Below are 20,281 nucleotides of genomic sequence, written 5' to 3'. Positions count from 1 at the left end.
TTCAGTAGATGGAGTGGGGGCTACCTTGAACCAAGCCCTTAAGCACGGGTTGATTGGTGGCTCTCACCTTGGACACTGGAATCACTTGAGGGGCTTTAACAAAACAACTTAAGCCTGGGCTCCTCCCCCTCCAAACCTCCCAAAGGAGATTCTGATTCGCTCAGTCCTGAACGCAGCCTGGGCACTGGGAGGTTCAAAAAGTCCCCGGGGATCGCAGTAGGCGCGCAGCATCACCTGGAGGGCTGGTGGAGCGCAGCTCGCGGGGCCCCGCCCCGGAGAGCCTGACTCTGCAGGCCCGGGACGCCGCCGGAGACCTTCAGGTCTAACAAGTTCCCAGATGACCCAGATGATGCTCACTGGGCCGCTCCGTGCCCTTGGGGGGTGATGCTTCCCACGTGGGAAACCAAGAGGACAGGATTCGCTCAAGGATTCCGCTCTCCTGGCTCGGGGTCCTGCGCTGCGTCCTCGGCCGGTCCCGCCCCGCTCCCCAGGTCCCCGGCAGAGGTGCTGCACGCCTGCCCGAGCCGGTTCCCGCGGTGGGGTGGGGGGTGGTACGGAGGGGCCGATGCCCGCGGAGGGGGAGGCCCTTGCAGAGCTGCGCGCACCCTGACCCTGCAGAGGGGCCCAGGCCAAGACGCGCAGCCTGGACCTGCCGCCGCGGGGAACTCCCTCGCCCGACCGGTCCAGCACCCCGGCCCCCTCGTGACCCGGGGCCCCCGCCGAGGAAGGGGATTGGTGCGCGGAGGGGCGGGTTCAGGGGAGGAGGGGAATAAAGGCGCGGCGCACGGGGCTGCCCGGCTCTCCGCCCGCGGCCGCAGCTCGGGTTCCCGCGGCGCAGCATCCGGGGCGGCCCTGCGGGAAGGTCAGCGCGGGGGTGGCCGGACGTGCCCCCCGGGGCTGTGCCCGGGACGGATCCCCGCTGGGCGCGTAGGCCGACGTCGCGGGGCCCCCGGTGTGACCCCGGGATTCCAGCCGACACCGGGGCCGCGGGGGGGCGGGGAGGGCGGGGCGCTGCTGGGGTCGACACGTCCCCTTCCACCTTGCGAGGACCCCCTCTGCCCAGGAATAAGGGTGGGCGCCACGGTTCTCCGGCCGTTTCCCGGGAAGGATGCGACCCCACACCCCCTCCCCCAGGGCCAGGCCAGGCCGGGGACCCGTGTGCGGCTCTTGGGTCCCCTCCTCGCGTCCCGCAGAGCCAGGCCTCCTCCAAGACCCTCTGTATCTCAAGCTTAGGGCTCTGGGTTTGTGTTTTGTTTTTCTAGGCATTTTTTTTTCCCCTGGCTTTCGGCTCATCGCCAAGGTAAGTCCGGACTTGACCTGCTCGTGCAGTCTTTACGTTGGGCAGTTTGCTAAGTGCTCTTCGTGGTTCGCTCTGTTAAACGCTCTCAGCAGGCTAAGCTTGAGGGAACCTGAGGTTTGGCAAAGGCGGGTACCGAGGCTCCGTGGCGGTGCCCTGAGCCCTGGGCCGGTGGGTGCCCCCCTCCGCGCCCACGCAGATGAGTCCTCTTTGTCTTCTTCCTGGGTGCCTGGTCGCATCCCTCCTCTTTTTTTTTTTTTTTTTTTTTAAGATTTATTTATTTATTCATGAGAGACACAGACAGAGAGAGGAAGAGACACAGGCAGAGGGAGAAGCAGGCTCCCTGCAGGGAGTCCGACGGGGGACCCGATCCCGGGACCCCGGGACCTCATGATCACGCCCAGGGCCGATGGCAGGCGCTAAACCACTGAGCCACCCAGGGATCCCGCATCCCTCCTCTGGAGGGAGACGTGTGAGGGTGGTGGAAGGAGGGTTTGTTTTTTTTTTTTTCAGTATATTTTTGTATTGGAGTTCGATTTGCCAACATAGCATAACACCCAGTGCTCATCCCGTCAAGAGCCCCCCTCAGTGCGCGTCACCCAGTCACCCCAACCCCCCCACCCACCTCCCCTTCCACTACCCCCTTGTTCGTGTCCCAGAGTTAGGAGTCTCTCATGGTTTGTCTCCCTCTCTGATATTTCCTACTCGTTTTCTCTCCTTTCCCCTCTATTCCCTTTCACTATTTTTTATATTCCCCGTATGAGTGAAACCATATGATGATTGTCCTCCAGTTGGCTTACTTCACTCAGCATAACACCCTGGAAGGAGGGTTTGTTTGAGACTCCACGAATCCGATTTCGCACCCCCTCTTGGTGGTGTGTTTGCCTGACCTTGGGCAGGTCAGTTCATCCTGCGAAATGGAGAAAAGATCCCAGCTTCAGGGGTAGTTGAGGGTTAAGTAAGAGTTCAGGAAAGCAGGCCTTTCATCTGTGCTGCTGTAGTCAGGGGCCTGATTTTTTTCCTTGGGTCAGTTCTATGAAGAGTACACATTGCTTATTTAAGGAACAGGACGATTTAAAGGGGATACTGGGGCAACCCACCTGGCTCAGCGGTTTAGTGCTGCCTTCAGCCCAGGGCGTGATCCTGGAGTCCCGGGATCGAGTCCCGCATCGGGCTCCCTGCATGGAGCCTGCTTCTCCCTCTGCCTGTGTCTCTGCCTCTCTCTCTCTCTCTCTCTCTCTCTCTGTGTCTCATGAATAAATAAATTTTTTAAAAATCTTAAAATAAAAGGAGAGACTGCCTTGCGAATGTGTTATTTAAGCATTATGGGTCTTTACAGCAAAGAGGTAGGAGAACCTGGGGGCTTGGGGGGGCCGGGGTGGGGGGGGCATGGTTAGTAGCTTCCTGGTGCTGGAAAATTTGGAGCCTGGAAGTCGTCAGCCAGGCACATGGCACCTCTTTAGTGAAAGCAGTGTCCCAGAGTGCAGGGTAGGAAGCCCCACTAGGAGGGGTAGGGAATGGAGGTTGGGAGCAACCCAACACCCCTGGGACTGGGAGAGGAAACAAAGCCAGCAGGAGGACAAGATAGGTTTTAGCAGGTTTATAAGCAGAGGGAGAAAAACACATTGGGGAGTTAAGTGGGACAAGATCTTGAGAGATTTTGTTTTTTAAGAGTTTATTTATGAGAGACACAGGGAGAGGCAGAGGGAGAAGTAGTCCCCACCCCCCAGCAGAGCCTGATGTGGGACTGGGTCCCAGGACCTGGGATCAAGCCCTGAGGCAAAGGCAGCTGGTCAACCACTTAGCCACTCGGGTGCTCCAGGGCTTGGGAGTTTGAATGAGACTGGGGTTTGGTAGGCACCAACTGAACTGTTAGGTTTCTGGAGGCAGCACTGATCTCTATTGCGTAAATTTTGTAGCTCCTCAGCAATATAGGTGTGTGCAGACCATTTGTTTTTTTGGTTTTTTCTTTTTTTTTTTAATTTTTATTTATTTATGATAGTCACAGAGAGAGAGAGGCAGAGACACAGGCAGAGGGAGAAGCAGGCTCCATGCACCGGGAGCCCGACGTGGGATTCGATCCCGGGTCTCCAGGATCGCGCCCTGGGCCAAAGGCAGACGCCAAACCGCTGCGCCACCCAGGGATCCCTGTTTGTTTTTTTCTTAAGTGAATTTAAATATTTTAAATTGTGGTTGCAGTCACATAATTTAAATTTACCATGTTAACCATTTTTACGTGTATACTTTAGCAGTGTTAAATTTAGGTTACTGTGCAACAGATCTGTAGAACGTTTTCATCTTACTGAAACTATATGCCAAGGAATTAAACACCGATATTCTTTCCCCCTAATTCCACACCCTTAGTAACTATCTTTCTACTTCCTTTTTCTGTGATTTTCATTGCTTTAGGTACCTTGTATAACTTATAAGAGTGGAGTGGTTTGGTAATTGGCCTTTTGTAACTGACTTATTTCACTTTGCATAGTGTTCTGGAGGTTTATCCATGTTTTAGCATGTGGCAAGATCTCCTTTTTCAAGGCTGAACAATATACTGTTTTGTGTATATACCACATTTTGTGCATCCATCCATTTGTCAGTGGCTGGATACTTTTACCTTCATGCTTTAGTGCCAGAGATATTACTTAATACGTTCTTATTTACTGTCTCTATAGCTAAGAATGATTAGAGCTAGGATTTGGTGAGTACTGACCTGTATCAGGTATTGCCAGGAATTGCTCCTAAGAGCTCACAACTTTGTGAGAGAGACAGCCATGTTGTCTCTTGGCATCTAAGACCAATGTATACAAAACCAAGCTCAATGCCTTCTCACCTCACCTGCTTCGTGCAAATTAGAGACTTTAGTATTCTTCTCCTTGATTCCTTAACCAGCACCACCCCCCATATCCATACATGACCAAAGCAGCCTGAGCTCTGAGTCTCTATCTCCGTCAGTCCCACCCTCTTCATGAGGTCACTGCTGTCTTAGAGTTCTGTGGTTCCTGCCCAGAGGGCACACGCCAAGAGTTGGGGAAAGTGGTATAACAACCACCCCTAAAGGCCTGGGCTGGGGAGGCACTCCCTTCTTTCTGGAGAAGAGTCTGTTGACCTGTTTCTTTTTTGTCCCTTTGCAGGTTAAATAAACAAGGTGCTTGAGAGAGAAAGTCTGTGGACTATAATCTAATCTTTAAAGAGGGACTGAGACTGTTTGATGGATTCTCTCTATATAAATTTAATAACTAGATTGGCAGAGCAAATTTTACTGTAGAACAGCTCTTCTCAAAGTATGATCTGGGGAATCCTGGGCTTCCCTGAGATATTTTGTAGGGTCTGTGAGGTCCAGCTATTCTAAAAAGAAGACTAAGATGTCATTTGCCTTTTACATCCTTTCTCTTAAAAGCATACAGTAGCATTTTCCAGTGTACACTGACTTGGGAATGAGCTTTTCCTCTGATTAATGAAGTGTGTTTGCGTGTATTCCAGAATCTTGTGTTTCTAGAACCTTCTAAGAGTAAGTAGGCTTGGAATATAAATAAGTGTTTTCAGAGGTGAATTCAGTTCTTAGTACTTCTACTGTATGCTTACTAGCTACCTTCAGTTATACCCATTATCACTTCTGCGACCTCATTTCCTTTAATAAGTCATCACTTTGAAATCCCTATGTTTTCCGTGTGCCTATATGGAAAGAAAAATAACAAAAAGTAAGTATGCTTCATAGTCTTGATTTGAAAACTTTTCTAAATTTTTAAATAATGTGAAAGTATTTTTTTTTTGACATGAAAGTATTCTAAAATGAAAGGATACTTATGTATTTTTTAAGGATTGTTGGCTAAACAGGGGGATGCTAAGAAAACATTTTTCTACTCAGAGCTGTATCATCCATGTCTATAAATGCTGGGGAAAAAAAAATGAAATGATCTATCAGAGTTCCTCGAATAAAGGAAGGGAGGAATTTACTCCAGAGCAGTATACAGAACTAAATAAGACCTAAAAATGTGATCAATTTTGACCATTTTACAGTTGTTAGAAATTTACATTATGTGTCTTATATGCTGGAGAACCCTTTTGAATCATATTATGGTGTCAGTGCTGTTAACTCTGAGATCAACTATTCCGAATCCGCTGAAGAAAAATGAATTGAGTGACCTAAATGTAGTTATGATGAGCTCTTGAAAAGCCAAAAATGATTTGTTATAGCTTTCCAAACTAGAAATGAAAAAGCTTTAAAGCATCTAGTAGGATAGGTTATAAGATTGCAGTGGCTGGAGAAACACAATAAAGCCTTGTTTGGATAAAAAAAAGCATTGAAAGAAATCATAGCACTGTCACTTTGTAATAATATAGAAACTTGTCAAACTAAAAATTTAGCTGCAAACATGAAGACTGAGTTAGGATCTTAACAGAAGTGTATTTTGTCTTACAAATGGAAGAATTTGGGTGGCTCAGCAGTGTAGCACCTGCCTTTGGCCCAGCTTGTGATCCTGGGGTCCCAGGATCGAGTCCCACATCGGGCTCCCTGCATGGAGCCTGCTTCTCCCTCTGCCTGTGTCTCTGACTCTCTCTCTCTCTCTCTCTGTCTCTCATGAATAAATAAAGTCTTAAAAAAAAAAAAAAAAAGGAAGAATTTGCAGTCATGGCTGGATTTGTCATTTTGTTTGTATTCATCTGGTATCAGCACCAAACCAGTCATCAGGGAGTATCTTTCTGGCGAACACTTAGCAGCAAACACAAGTAGTGCCAAGGTATTCGGTGTAGAATTCGGTGTAGAATAACTTATTTGAATTTCATGGTTTATTTTGGGACAACTAGATTGAATTTGCACTGATGGGGCCAAAGCAATGCTGGCTAAAACCACAGGTGTCTTTGCAGGAATCAAGGCAGTGGCATCAAAGTACTAGTAGATGGTCTTCATGTGCTTTCTAAAAAAGAAAAAATCTGCCAGTTTTACTTAGGAATGCCTTTTCTGTAACAGTAAAATTGTTAGGTCTTCAAGGGTCAATATTTAATAAAATGTATCTATTTATTTATTAAACATTTTTAATGCCGGGGGAGGGGCAGAGGGAAGAGAGAAGCAGGCTCCTCGCTGAATAGGGAGCCCCATACTGGCTCAATCCCAGGACCCTGGGATCATGACCTGAGCCCAAGGCAGATGCTCAACCGACTGATCCACCCAGGCTCAAAACTTATCTTTACAGTATGGCTTGTGCTGAGGGGATGCACTTGTTTGTGTTAAGGTGTGATGGCTATCTTGAAGTAAAGCACTTTAGTATGATTGAATTGTAGGTGGAACTGGCCACTTTTTTTTCCTTATAGAAAATCATTTTTGCCTCAAGGAATGACCGAAAAACTAGAGTTATTCATGCTTATTCATACAGTTTTTTGTTTTATTTTTTTTTTTTAAGATTTTATTTATGTATTCATGAGGGAGAGGGAGGGGCAGAGACTTAGGCAGAGGGAGAACCAAGCTCCTGTGGGGAGCCCGATACGGGACTTGATCCCAGGACCCTGTGATCATGCCCTGAGTCAAAGGCAGACGCTCAACCGCTGAGCCACCCAGGCGTCCCGGATGTAGTTTTTAAAAAATGAACCAAGTGAGCTTGTCCCTTTGAGGAAACAACTAATGGCATTTGTTGCCTGTTAACTTGTATCTACCACTGTGAGCTTGATAGCTTCTCAGTATTTAGAAACTTTCTGATAAAATCACTATGACCTTTTGATATTCTATAGTGAAGTGTGTTAACACTGGGAAGTCCTGCATAATTTGCTGAACCAATATTTTCCAAAAGACCAGTGCACAAAATTACAAAATTCTTCAGGGGTAAAGATCTGCTCCAAGCACTAGGTAGACCAGTGGCTTTTAAGATACATAATCCAAAAGGTTCACTGATAATGGCTTCAGATTCTACATTGCAACTAACCTTTACAAAACTACCACGTGTCCACGTGTCAAGTTTTGGTTTGCAAAGATGAGTATCCAGAATTTTCTGAAAAGGCTTTTACAATACTGCTCCCTTTTCCCAGTATTTCACTTCGTGAGTCTGGATTTTTTTTTTCTATATACTTCAATTTAAGTAACAGATTGGGTGCAAGCAGATGAGAATCCAGCTGTTTTCCATTAAGGCAGACAACAAAGATGTACAAACAAATGGCACTCTTTTTGCTATTTTTTTAAATATAATTATTTCATAAAAATCTTTATTGGCTTTAAATGAATTATTATATTAAACATTCATCTGTTTTGCTTTCTAACACAACAAGCATTGTTTGATGTAAACCACATGAACAGAAGCTCTTCAGAGTCCTCAATATTTAAGAATATAAAGAAGCCCACAGACCAAAAAACTTGAGAACTGCTGCCTTAAAAAAAAAAAAAAAAAAAACTGTTGCCTTAACACTATTCAGTTGAACTTGGTGAGAGCAAGGTGATAATCTTGACTTGGAAAAGCTATTTGCTGTAGATGGTTGGCAGTTTTTTGTTTTAAAGGTTCATGCATTGTTAATCAAAGCAGTTGTATGATGGGGACGGTAGTGCTGCTTGGTGGTTAAGAGCTGCATCACTCACTGACCTGGGCATATAGTGAGATAGTGAGCATCAAAATGTTAGCTGTTAATCAAAGTGAAATAAGAAGGACCAACTCAATTACAAATTGTTCACATGGCTAACCTAAAATGCTTTATTTTCAGTTAAGAATGTGAGCCTCAAAAAAAAAAAAAAAAAAAAAGTGAGCATCAGCGTGCCTGGGTGGTTCAGTCGGTTGAGTGTCAGACTCTTGATTTCAGCTCAGGTCATGATCTCAGGGTCGTGGAATTGAGCTCCACATTGGGCTCTGATTGTGGAGCCTGCTTGGGATTCTCTTTCTCCCTCTCCCTCTGCTCCCCCCCCACCCCAACTCTTAACAACAAACAAACAAAAAACCCAACAAGTGTTGGGAACTGTAACGAGGCCTCTGGGCAGAATCTCCCAGAAGCACAGTTATAAGACCCGATCAATGAAGTGAATGCTGATGGTCATGGTGCAACAGAGCCCCAGAATTTCTGACAATGCTGGCAAGAAAAATGAATGAAACAGTGAGGGAGAAATTGGAGAGCATTCCATGTGTTTGATAAGGATGGCAGTGACTGTATGAGTGCTGGGCTTCACCGTGTGATGACAGACCTGAGAGAGAAGCGAGCAGATGCTGAGGTTGACAAAATGGACAGGGAAGCAGATAATCATGGTGATGGGCACATGAACTGTGAAGACTGTATACATGATGACAGCACTGTGTGGACATTGTATAGAATGGGTTCAATTTCTTGTACCAAATTGTTTATTTACCTCTTCTTTGTAACTTCTCTATAAAAGGTTTCCCCCTGCTGTCCAAAAATATACATGTATAGTGATTAGGATTTCATTCCTCTGTTTTCTTCCCTTATCCTACTGTCATTGTCCTGAAACCTTATTTGAGCCAACTGATCCAGTCACATGTTGCACATGGCTTCCTCTGGATAAATCTAAGCCCTTCTGCACACCTCATCCTAAATGGAATTGGTCAAATGAGGGAAGATCTGGGTTATGCCTTTTTTTTTTTTTTTAAGTGGTTTTCATTAGGAAGTGTCAGCATGTTGTAAAAGCGAGGAGCCATAACTCTATATGTAGAGTATGGACAGTCAGCAACATGTACTTCAGAGTTGCACTATTGCAAAACGGGTGTATTATCCATGTACTCATACAGTATTTTTTGTACTGCTGGTCCTTTACTAGAAACCTTTTCTTTTATTGTTACTTGCTTTTTTTTTTTTTTTTAAGATGTATTGATTTATTTATGATAGAGAGAGAGAGAGAGAGAGAGAGAGAGAGAGAGGAGCAGAGACACAGGAGGAGGGAGAAGCAGGCTTCATGCCGGGAGCCTGATGTGGGACTCGATCTGGCGACTCCAGGATCGCGCCCTGGGCCAAAGACAGGAGCCAAACCACTGAGCCACCCAGGGATCCCCTGTTACTTGCTTTTTAAACTCTGTTTAGCCGCTTAAAGAAAATCTGTTTATGGCACAGTTTGCCTCAAGTCCATTCCGAGTTATACATTTGTTTTCCAATAAGAAAATTACAGTTTACCACCTTCTGCTCCCCCCACCCCCCAAAAAAGAATCAAGAGTTCTTACCTGGTTTCAGATGACCACAATGGCTGTAAGGATGATTAACCCAAAGGTCTTCCAAGGGATATTTGGGCCTTTCCTATAATGTGGCCCACAGTGCGGACCTCTTGCATAGTCCTGACTCCCCCCTCCCCCGCCCCTCCCCCCCTCCCCCAGCAGCCAGAAATGCTGTAGCAGAAGCCTCTCTCCTACTTGTTTGGCAAAGTTCGCTGGGACGAAGAGCCCCAGGGACTTTGAAGGGCTATGTATTACTGTTCTCTTAAGGCCCTGAGTTGAGTGTGGGAGCAGGCTAAGTTCAGATTTTAAACAGTCTTCAAATGTAGTTGACAAATATAAGATGGTTAGATCTGGTGAGCAACTTGGAAGGTGGTAGGTCACCAGAGTCAGCTCTGAAGGCTCATCTCCCAGCTCTTGGAAATCTTACCATGGAAGGAAGCCATAGGGCCATGTGCAGAGTGCAACAGGCCTGACTTTAGAGGGTGGGAACCAGTGGAGCAGGCTAGGTGGCTCTGATTTACTATTTATTCTTGCGACATGCTTGCCTGGGTGTGAGGGATGGAATCAGCAAAATGAAAGCCCTGCATGTGCCTCTAGTCTCAAGCCTTATATGATCAGACCATCTTGACCTCTGAAGGCCAAAATGGATTCATGGTCCAGAAGCAATAAAACTGGTGAGAAAGAGGAGAAAGACTAAAATGTACATGATCTGGAAGGAAAGAAGATGGCTCTTCCAAATTGTCCTAAGAAGAGGGCAGTAAAAAAAAAAGTAGTCACAGCTTATGGAGTATCACTGAGGGCCTTTCTATCTTAACCACCTGCTTTTCTAGTTGCATTTGTTCTAAAGAGAACATCTAGGCGTTAGCACAAGATTTGTAGGGCATGAGGTTATTTAATCTGGGGCCCATATGTGCCTTCCCGTGGTGTGTGAACAAATTGCTTACAGTGGTAAAGATGTGAAGACCTCGCTAGGATCCCCTGACTTGGTGTATCTGGCATTTCTGGCTCTATGTGGGGTCACCTCCACCGTGACCATTAGATGCAGTTGATGTCAGCATTATGCGGTTTCAGTTCTAAATCTCTGCCCGGCTTTTGTCTGCCTGCAGTGTTTGATCCCCTTTGCAGAGCCCAGCTCACCGTAGGCTCTTGACCGGCTTCCTGTCGGCCCACTCAGCAGCCTCTTTAGTTCGGTTCGTGAGTCCAGCTTGCTTTTTGCCCATGAGCTGACAATCTTAGCTTGCGTTTGGAGAGGTTGGGAGAATAAAAGGTGGCATAATGAACCCTGCTCCCCTTTTCCTGCAGGGTGTTTGTAGAGAAATGCCTCTCGCTAGGATGCTGCGGCAGGTCGCCGGCCAGATGCTGGGGAGCCCAGCCTGTGGCTGTTGGATGCCTGCCCCGCCGCTGCGGTTTCTGGGCACCTCCCCTCGGCAGATTCCAGCAGATGCCAGCTTCCACTCCGCCTCTTTCTCTGGAACAGACCAGCCACGTGTCTTAATTACAGGTTGGTTTTTTTTTTTCCCCTTTTTTCAGGATTTGCAAATTGATCCTCTTTCTTCTTCTTTTTTTTTTCTTGTGCTGTTTCTGCACGGCTTTGTGTTTGGAACAGCTCCCATGCCACCAGCCAACATGTATTCATCAGAAACAGCCTTTTCCACTGTTGGCTTCCTCCAGGATCCCGCAAGCCTGAAATCCTCGCTGTGCCACCGTTGCCAGTGCTTTGTGTCCATGTCGTGATTCTGTATTCTCTGAAGGTCGGCTGCAGGAAACCGGGAGCAGAAGCTGCTGTGGAGCCGGGGTGGCCCGGGGGTGAGGGCGCTCCTGTATAGGGAGTGGGCAGGGACCAGGGCATGGGCAGCGCATCAGGTGCGTCTTGCCTTGGCCAAACTCCTCAACCTAAATTCGATGTCCTCGATTCCCAGCAGTTGTTGCACATCCAAGGAACCTGTCCCCATCATCTTACAATGTAGTTGATCACGTCGTCGCCAGAGTTGCTCCTTGTGGCCCTTACCTTGTGTCCACCCAGCCCCTGCTGCCCTGCCCTCCTTGCTCCGGGCCTTCCCTGGCACTCCACACCTTCCAGCCAAACCAACCCCACCTCTGACTTGATGGACACACTTTATTTCCTTCTTCCCACCAGATTGTCTTTCACTGGCTTCTGACATTCCTCACTGTGTGTGTGTGTGTGTGTGTGTGTGTATCTTCACTACCTTCTTTCTGGTCTTCTCTGGAAATGGACTTAAGGTATAGTCATTTCCCCTATACACCATCCTTCCTGGTTCCAGTCCGATGGCAACAAGTGCTTACAGGAAATCCCACTTTCTGTATCACCCTACCTCATTTATTTCTCCCAGATGAAATTTGTGGTTGCCTCCTCCAGCTATACTCCCAGCCCTGCAGCATGCCCATTCCTACTGGTGGCATTTTCGAGCCTCTAAATTAGGAAGCTCTAATAGTCATTTTTTAAAAAGATTTTATTTATTCATGAGAGACACAGGGAGAGAGGCAGCGGCCTAGGTAGAGGGAGAAGCAGGCTCCCTGCAGGGAGCCCAATGTGGGACTTGATTCCAGAACTGGAATTATGCCCTGAGCCAAAGGCAGATGGTCAACCACTGAGCCAGGTTGTCCCTCTAATAGTCATTTTTAGTTTTCTTTAGGGCTCCTTGTCGATTCAGTTGTCTACCCTTTTAACAGATGGCTTCCTGGTTTGTCCCCTCTTTCCCCTCCCCTACCCCAGCCCAGTTCTAATGGGGGATGGGCTTCTGGGTAACCCCACCCAAGGCTGATCTCAGACTGTTATATTTAGCTTTGAGTGTTTTGGCACCTGTCGTACTCAAGCTTCAAATAATAAGGGCAGGTCTGAGGGGATTGCTGGCCCAAGGAGGTAGGAGGTTCGACTTTCTTGTGATTGTCCTCTTCCTGCACCCTTGCTTGCCATCAGTCACTCCATGGAAAGAGTTTTATCTCTACAACTAATATCACCTACATTGATCTCTGTCCTAGCTCGGAAGATATAATTTAGTTCCACCAAGTCAGACTGGGGCTTTCCCTAATTAGCTGAGATTGTCATATAGTCTTATTCTGCTACTACATTCTGGAAATAACTGAATTGGTTAGATTTGGATTAAAGTTCCACTTTTTTCTTCTTCATCTAGGGGGTCTTGGCCAGCTTGGAGTGGGGCTTGCTAACTTTCTGAGGTAAGAGCCCAAAAAAGCTGAAATTGAAAATCTGAGTTCTTCAGTATATATATCTTGTCTTTGGCAATATTTAATCATTTTATTTTGCTCTTAGTATCATAGACTTGTAGCAGATCCGTGGCTCATCATTTACCACGCTGGGCCTTTGCCCTATTTGAGACAGTGTTTTCACTGGACCAGGTATATCCTAGATGTACAACTCACAGGTCTTGATTTTTCCCTTCAGGAAACGATTTGGGAAGGACAGTGTGATTTTGTCTGACATAAGGAAACCCCCCGACCACATCTTCCACAGTGGTAAGAGATCAAGACGCCTTGCCTTTGTTTTATCTTTGATTTTCAAAATGCAGTTAGAGAGGTGGCTCATGGGATCAGCTCATAACCAGGCTTGTGATGAAAAGAAAGGCGTTATTAAGGCTCAGTTGTGTGACTTTTAAAAATTGCCTGTTTTGGGGCACCTGGGTAGCTCAGTCATTTTAAGTGTCTGATTTCTGATTTTGCCTCAGGTCATGATCTCACGGTTATGAGATCGAGCCCTGGGTCTGGCTCCATGCTGAGTGTGGAGCCTGCTTGGGATTCTCTCTCTCTCTCTCTCTCTCTCCCCCCCCCCTCCCCTCCTCCCTCCGCCCCTGCTCTCCCACTCTCTCTCTTCAAAAAAAAAAAAAAATCTATTTTGGTCCCTCATAGTTCTGTGAAGTGTCTACAGTAATGCTGCTGCTTGTTCAGGTGTTACAAGAACAGGAGCGCTCTTCTGAACTCGAAGTGAAGTTGGGAATAACATCTTTGGATCTTATTTGGAATAGTATTTTCTGAATAAAAACTTTGATTCCCAACTTTTTGAGGTTTTAGTTAACTTCTCTGCTCAGAGGGAACACCAAAATCAAGTTCTGTAATGAGGAAAAGAAACTTTAAAAATTTGGAGCAATTAATCCTCCTATTTCAACACAGACTTGCTCTTTAAAAAGGGCCACCTGGGTGACTCAGTGGTTGAGTGTCTGCCTTCATCTCCGGGCATGATCCCAGGGTCCTGGGATCGAGACCCACATTGGGCTCCCCGCAGGGAGCCTGCTTCTCCCTCTGCCTAGGTCTCTGCCTCTCTCCCTGTGTCTCTCAGGAATAAATAAATAAAATCTTTTTTAAAAATTTACTATTTTAGAGGGAGAGAGTGAGAATCCCAAGTAGGCTTTGCATGCTGAGCACAGACCTGACACAGGACTCAATCCCACGACCCCAGATCATGACCTGAGGTGAAATCAAGAGTCCAGTGCTGAACCGACTGAGCCACCGGCGCCCCAACATAGACTTCCTTTTGAACTGCTGTGCACACACACAAACACTTCAGACTCCTCAAGTTTTCTCCTACCTTACAAACATTTTTAGAAAGTCTCCTGGTCCTTCCTGGTTCCATGTCAGCCTTCAGCTTACTGGTACTTTGCTGTTAAGTGGGTGCCACTGAACAAAACCTGCTCTGCCTAGCTCAGGCTTGTGGTCCTTCTATACCTATACCAAGCTCTATGTTCTTTTAAAAATCCACCTCTGGGGCGCCTGGGTGGCTCAGTGGTTGGGCCTCTGCCTTCGGCTGAGGGCATGTCCCAGAGTACCGGGATTGACTCCCACATCGGGCTCCCCTCGAGGAGCCTGCCTATGTCTCTGCCTCTCTCTCTCTATCTCTCATGAACAAATTAAATCTTAAAAAAAAAAAATCCACTTCTATATCCTTTTTAAAATATGTCACTTTTCATCAGAGTGAAATGTAGGGGTGGTTATTAACCGCATCAACTCTGGAGCCAGCTGACTGGTTGGGAGCCCAATTCTTCTACTTATTCTCTATTTGACCCTGGCTACTGCTGATTTCTCTGTGCCTCCGTTTCCTTCCCAGTAAAATATATCTCTCAAAGATTGTATGAGAGCTAAATATACAGAAAGCCCTTAGGACAGTGCCTGGCAAGTGTAAGTCCTGTGTAAGCACTAGCTATTATTACCTGGGGGTGGTTGGGGTTTTTTCTTCCATAAGCAAAATGCTGCAGAGTGTCCAAGTGCCTTAGTCACCAAGCGGGTCCTAGTGGAATTCACGAGTCAACAGGGGAAGGGGTGAAGGGCCACTTAGCTTTTTAAATCCCAAACTCGCACTTCTGTGGTTTTGCTGTGTTCCTGGTAGGCCCATTTATTTATTCCGACATTCTGGATTACAAGAATCTTCGGGAGATCGTGGTAAACAACCGCATCACCTGGTTGTTTCATTATAGCGCTTTGCTCAGTGCCGTTGGGGAAGCAAACGTATCCTTGGCCAGAGCCGTAAATATCACCGGTAAGTTTCTGGGTCTTGCCCCAAATGGTTGGTTTGCCAGGCTTTTTTTCAGTTCTTTGGTAAGAGATTTTTCAGACGGTGGTGTGTCCATTCGTTTCAGGATTGCATAACGTCCTGGACGTCGCAGCAGAGCACAATCTGCGGTTGTTTGTGCCTAGCACGATCGGAGCTTTCGGACCTACTTCTCCCCGGAATCCAACTCCTGATCTCTGTGTTCAGAGGCCCAGGACTATCTATGGGGTGTCCAAAGTCCACGCGGAGCTCATGGGAGAAGTAAGCGCTGTTTGGCAAGATGACTCAGCATTGCCTTTTCTATTCTTTTTGCCTCATATGCTTGCTGATTCGTCTTTGGGGGGATCTGGCCTAGCCCCCAGAACTGCTCCTACCGAGTCCTGTTTTTGCCAAGTGGCAGGGTACTGATAGCTCCAGAAGGACTCCTTGGCCTTTGGCCATGTGCTAGCACTCCGTGCTTCCCAGAGGCCCCACGATGGCACCCCCTTCTTCATTTGCTGCCTGCAAATGTGTACTGCTCCATTCTTTCCGGCTCCCAGGATTGGCAGTTAGGGGAGGTGATTTTAAAACTTTGTGTTATGGAGAACGTCAAATGACTTTTGGTTTTATTTATTTATTTATATAATTCTATTTATTTATTCATGAGAGACACAGAGAGAGGCAGAGACACAGACAGAGGGAGAAGCAGGCTCCATGCAGGGAGCCTGATGTGAGACTCGATCCCGGGTCTCCAGGATCACGCCCTGGGCCGAAGGCAGGCGCTAAACCGCTAAGCCACCCGGGCTGCCCTGGTTTTATTTTCTTAAATACTCTTCGTCTTTATAACTCCACGGCAAATGTGAGCTGGTGTCTGCTCCCTTAGCCGATGTAGCTGGCCTTGCCCTCCTCTCTCAAAGTCCTCTGCGCACTGTCCAATGCCACACTGTGGGAACATGCTCCCGGAGGGCTGTTCCGAACCGCAGCAGTGACTCTTCCAGAGGAAGGTTGGAAATCAGTGGAGGCTGATTATTGACCGTGTTGAAATGTCACCAGAGTGACAATTTTTTTTAAAGATAAAAACTTAAGGGTTATTTATTAAAGAAAGTGAGTGGCTATTAGAAATTCTACAGTCTCATTTTTTTTAGCAGTATTTTAATAGAACTGCATGGAAATATACTCCACACGTTCTCCCACCCCATCCCTAAGGCCCCAAAGAGCTGTTTTTTCATTGCATTGCTCTATCTGATTTAAGGATTTGTTTTAAAGTAGCTTTTGTCTTTTTCGTAGTATTATCATTACCGGTATGGGTTAGATTTCCGATGCCTGAGATATCCTGGAATCATTTCAGCTGATTCCCAGCCTGGAGGAGGAACAACTGGTAAGTGCTGTTTTCTGCTTCTGCTCATTAGATGGGCTTTCTAGGTGCCCCGAAGAGTGGCAAGGGACTGGCCGTCTTTTTAGCTGCGTGCTGACTTTCTACATCCCCTCTGGCTAGTGCATCTGAGAAGCTCATGGAATCCTGTTGACTTTAACTTGTTAAGGGCAGCTCATGCTGGTGTTCCAAATGCAGCTCAGGATTGGCCATCCACAGTGCTGAAATCAGATCATATTCAAGAACAAATTTGTCATCTGCGATGTAGGAAGACACCAAATAGGAAATAGCCTCTTTCTTTGAATCCAGCCTTTATTTCTTAATGCAGAAAGCTCCACGAAAATGGACTGTATGTATGCATTGCATATCTTAAAAGGAACGTAAGTATTGTTACTATTATGAGTTTGGACTCAATCATGCATTATGTTTGGTAACTCCTGTATTAGAAATCCTCCCCATGTGAGGGGTCCTGAGGTACAATATAAAAACTAAGCCTTAGGCAGCCCCAGTGGCCCAGCAGTTTGGTGCTGCCTTCGGCCCGGAGTGTGATCCTGGAGACCCGGGATCGAGTCCTACGTCAGTCTCCCTGCATGGAGCCTGCTTCTCTACCTCTCCCTCTGCCCCCCTCTCTCTTTCTGTCATGAATAAATAAATAAAATCTTAAAAATAAAATAAAATAAAACATTATAAAAGCTAAGCCTGATAAAATCCAAAGGATTTTAAAGGAGATTTTCATTTGGGTTACTTTTTAAAAAGCCTTTGCCTTAATACAGTGCTTCTCCAGGTTTGCACTGGGAATCTCTCAGGATCCTTGGTCTTTTTCAAGGAGTCCAAGAAGTCAAAGCTTTTTTCATGTCAGTATTAAGATGTTATTTGCCTTTTTTCCACTCACCCTTATGAGTGCCCTGTGGAGTTTTTCAGAGGCTGTGTGAGGTATGGCAGCACAGTGGCCTAAATGCACAGGAGACCCCAGCTGTCTGCTACTAAGCCAGGCAGTGGAGAGATTGTCAAAATGTAAAACACGCCTGATTCTTTTCACTAAATGTTCTTTTGTTTGGAATATATGTTCTTGTATAATATCATACATATGAATATGTTATTGGGTTTATTATCATTTTAAGATGTAGGAATATTTTTTTAATGCTCAGTTAATTTCTGATGTAGTAGGGCAGCCTGGGTAGCTCAGCAGTTTAGTGCCGCCTTTGGCCCAGGGCATGATCCTGGAGACCCGGGATTGAATCCCACATTAGGCTCCCTGCATGGAGTCTGCTTCTCCCTCTCTGCCTGTGTCTCTACCTCTCTGTCTCTCGTTTATTTCTCATGAATAGATAAATAAATAAAATCTTAAAAAAAAAGTTTATAAAAAAATTTCTGATGTAGTAGATATTGATAGGACCCACACTGTAAGACCTCCTTGGGGGTCCTCTGTGTTGTTGAGGATCATAAAGAGGTTCTAAGACTAAGGCATTTGAGAAACACTGCCCTAATGCAAAAGGCTCATTCATCATTTTGTTGTGAGAAGACCTACAGACAGGATTCTCTTTCAGACTATGCGGTCCAGATCTTCCATGATGCCATAAAGAGTGGCAAATTTGAGTGCAACCTGAAACCCAGCACAAGGCTCCCAATGATGTATATTGATGACTGTCTCAGAGCCACCCTGGAGGTCATGGAGGCCCCAGCAGAGTCCCTCTCCATGAGGACCTACAATGTCAATGCCATGAGCTTCACCCCAGAGGACCTGGCCCAGGAGGTTCTTAAGCACATACCAGAATTCCAGATTACATACAACGTGGATTCTGTTCGCCAGGCCATAGGTTGGTACATCATTGCAAACTCCCTGAAAACCCTGAGCAGGGTTGGAGTAGAAGATTCCTACCCTACAGCTTTGTGTGAGATTTTAATAGTGTGTCCCAATTCACAGTGCCTGACACTGGACATGTAATGGAATCTTCTAATCTAAGAGGATGGCTGTGTATGAGCATAATGGCCACTCTGGTCTGCTCAAAGGAGGAATTTCAAAGAATGAATCTCTTTTGTGGTACCTTGTATGATAGACCTTTATATAAAATGTTCTAGACCGTTTTTGCAAATATAGAGCCTGAGTAACTTAAGCTTCTCTTCCATGTCTTTTCCTAGCGGATAGTTGGCCGATGAACTTTGATGACAGCAATGCTCGGAAGGACTGGGGGTGGAAACACGATTTTGATCTTCCAGAGCTGGTGACAACGATGTTGAACTTCTATGGTTCTGATACCAGAATTGCACAAGCTAACTGAGGGAATCAGAAGGGAGAGTTCATGTACCTGAACTCCTGGTCAACTGTCAAGGGAAAACCATAACTACCCCAAGGAACCTAGATTATGTGGAGTGGGAAAGACTCATTGGATGAAAGTTTGGCAGCTCACATTGAACTGCCAGATTGGAGAGTCAAGTTGGCTTTTGCATTTTCAATGCTGTAGGTTTGGTGGTGGGACTTCTAAACCTTTGGTGTTTGCCTAAACTTGCCCAAACACACATGTCACAGAATGAAGATTTTGGTCAGAATAGTTTCCATTTCCTTAATTCAGAGGAATTGACCATTTTGGGGAAGGTAGACATATGTGATGTTTGTCTTTAATTAAATTTAATTTAAATATCCCTCCTAAGACTCCATTATTCTCTTGACTAGACCCCAAAGATTACATTTTAAAGACTGTCAAAGATGAATCTCCTAATTTTAAGAGTGTACTGTCCCATCAGGACATAAAAAATGTTTGCTGTATAATCCCATGTGTTCATAATGTTCAAGACATTTTAACACTTCAAAAATGATCACTTCTAACTTACTTTTTTGTAAAAAGATATATCCATAGGAAATGAAGAATATCAAAGATGATCTAACTAGTAATGGGGAGCACCTCTTATTTTGATTACCTTCCTGCTCGTGAACTAAGTATTGATTACCAGGACTGTCATTCTTTTACCTGGCTGTGTCAGTCTCCTAGAGGAGCTTATATAAATATACAGATTTCTGGGTTCCATACCTTCAGATTGACTCAATAGATGCGGATGGGAATCTTAAAGCACCATCTTGTTATTCTGTTTCGGCTACAACCCACTGGACCAGGTCCAAACACTGTTTTCTAAAGAGAACTATTCTTGTGACAACATTTTCTTTTAATATATGTTCTTAGATTGAGCTTTTAGGATAGCCCCCTCAAACCCTTCTGAAGCAATTTCTATATAAAGATACACAGATTACTTCTTCCAACAGCCTCAGGACATCTGTGAAATCACTAGAGAGTAAAACTGCACAGATTAATCATGGGCATATTGGACAAAGCTGTCATGGACTAAGGCATTTCTGTTATGTGCTTAATGATGTGGTTATTTGGAATTTTCAACTGTGGCATAGAAACATGAACTTTTTTTTTGGAGACATAACTGGATTTAAAATCTATTTAATTTTTGGGGTGCCTGTGTGGCACAGTCAGTTAAGCGTCTAAATCTTGATCTCAGGGTTGTGAGTTCATACCCCATATTGTGCTCTGTGCCAGGCCTACTTAAAAAAGCTATGGGGGGTGGGGTCGGGTGGATACCTGGGTGACTCAGTGGTTGAGTATCTACCTTTGGCTCAGGGTGTGATCCTGCGGTCCCGGGATCAAGTTGCACATTGGGCTCCCTGCATGGAGCCTGCTTCTCCCTCCTGCCTATGTCTCTGCCTCTCTGTGTGTCTCATGAATAAATAAAATCTTTTAAAAAAGTAGAAAATTAATATAACTTTTAACTGAAGAACTTCTAAATAATTGAATGATTTAATAGTTTATATAGTTTTTTCTCTTAAAGAAAGCGTATTATATTAGTGTATATTATTTTCTAAAACCAAACATTAATGAGGTTTTTTTTTTTTTAAACTTAGATATATTCTGTTAAATTCACTCGAAGTTTTGTTTGGGTTTTTTTCCCCCAGTTTTACTGAGAAATCATTGATGCACATCACTGCAAAA

At 45.6% G+C, this 20,281-nt stretch overlaps 1 protein-coding gene across 4 annotated transcripts; it reads left to right on the top strand.

The window, feature by feature from the left end:
- Window positions 1-241: 241 nt before the first annotated feature.
- On the top strand, window positions 242-18,934 carry LOC477365 (L-threonine 3-dehydrogenase, mitochondrial). Of its 4 annotated transcripts, none has more exons than XM_038573655.1 (9): window positions 242-504; window positions 10,729-10,927; window positions 12,579-12,621; window positions 12,848-12,918; window positions 14,780-14,929; window positions 15,030-15,202; window positions 16,208-16,298; window positions 17,840-18,109; window positions 18,432-18,934. In XM_038573655.1, the coding sequence occupies exons 1-9, from the start codon at window positions 385-387 to the stop codon at window positions 18,569-18,571; spliced, it is 1,257 nt and encodes a 418-aa protein (XP_038429583.1). In that variant the 5' UTR covers window positions 242-384; the 3' UTR covers window positions 18,572-18,934. The 4 variants fall into 4 exon arrangements, with proteins under 4 accessions (XP_038429583.1, XP_038429584.1, XP_038429582.1 ...); XM_038573656.1 differs by lacking the exon at window positions 242-504 and adding an exon at window positions 748-862; XM_038573654.1 differs by lacking the exon at window positions 242-504 and adding an exon at window positions 1,012-1,300.
- Window positions 18,935-20,281: the final 1,347 nt, after the last annotated feature.

Source organism: Canis lupus, chromosome 25, assembly GCF_011100685.1.
Source record: "Canis lupus familiaris isolate Mischka breed German Shepherd chromosome 25, alternate assembly UU_Cfam_GSD_1.0, whole genome shotgun sequence".
Taxonomy (NCBI): Eukaryota; Metazoa; Chordata; class Mammalia; order Carnivora; family Canidae; genus Canis; species Canis lupus.
This window is presented reverse-complemented; position numbering and strand designations above follow the sequence as displayed.

Bases quoted from the DNA above. Each gene is read 5' to 3' on its own strand.
- LOC477365 (XM_038573654.1), top strand. From the start codon at position 1,109: ATGCGACCCCACACCCCCTCCCCCAGGGCCAGGCCAGGCCGGGGACCC. The intron at 12,622-12,847 runs GTAAGAGCCCAA...TTTTCCCTTCAG, and splicing joins GGGCTTGCTAACTTTCTGAG to GAAACGATTTGGGAAGGACA. The intron at 12,919-14,779 runs GTAAGAGATCAA...TGTTCCTGGTAG, and splicing joins CGACCACATCTTCCACAGTG to GCCCATTTATTTATTCCGAC.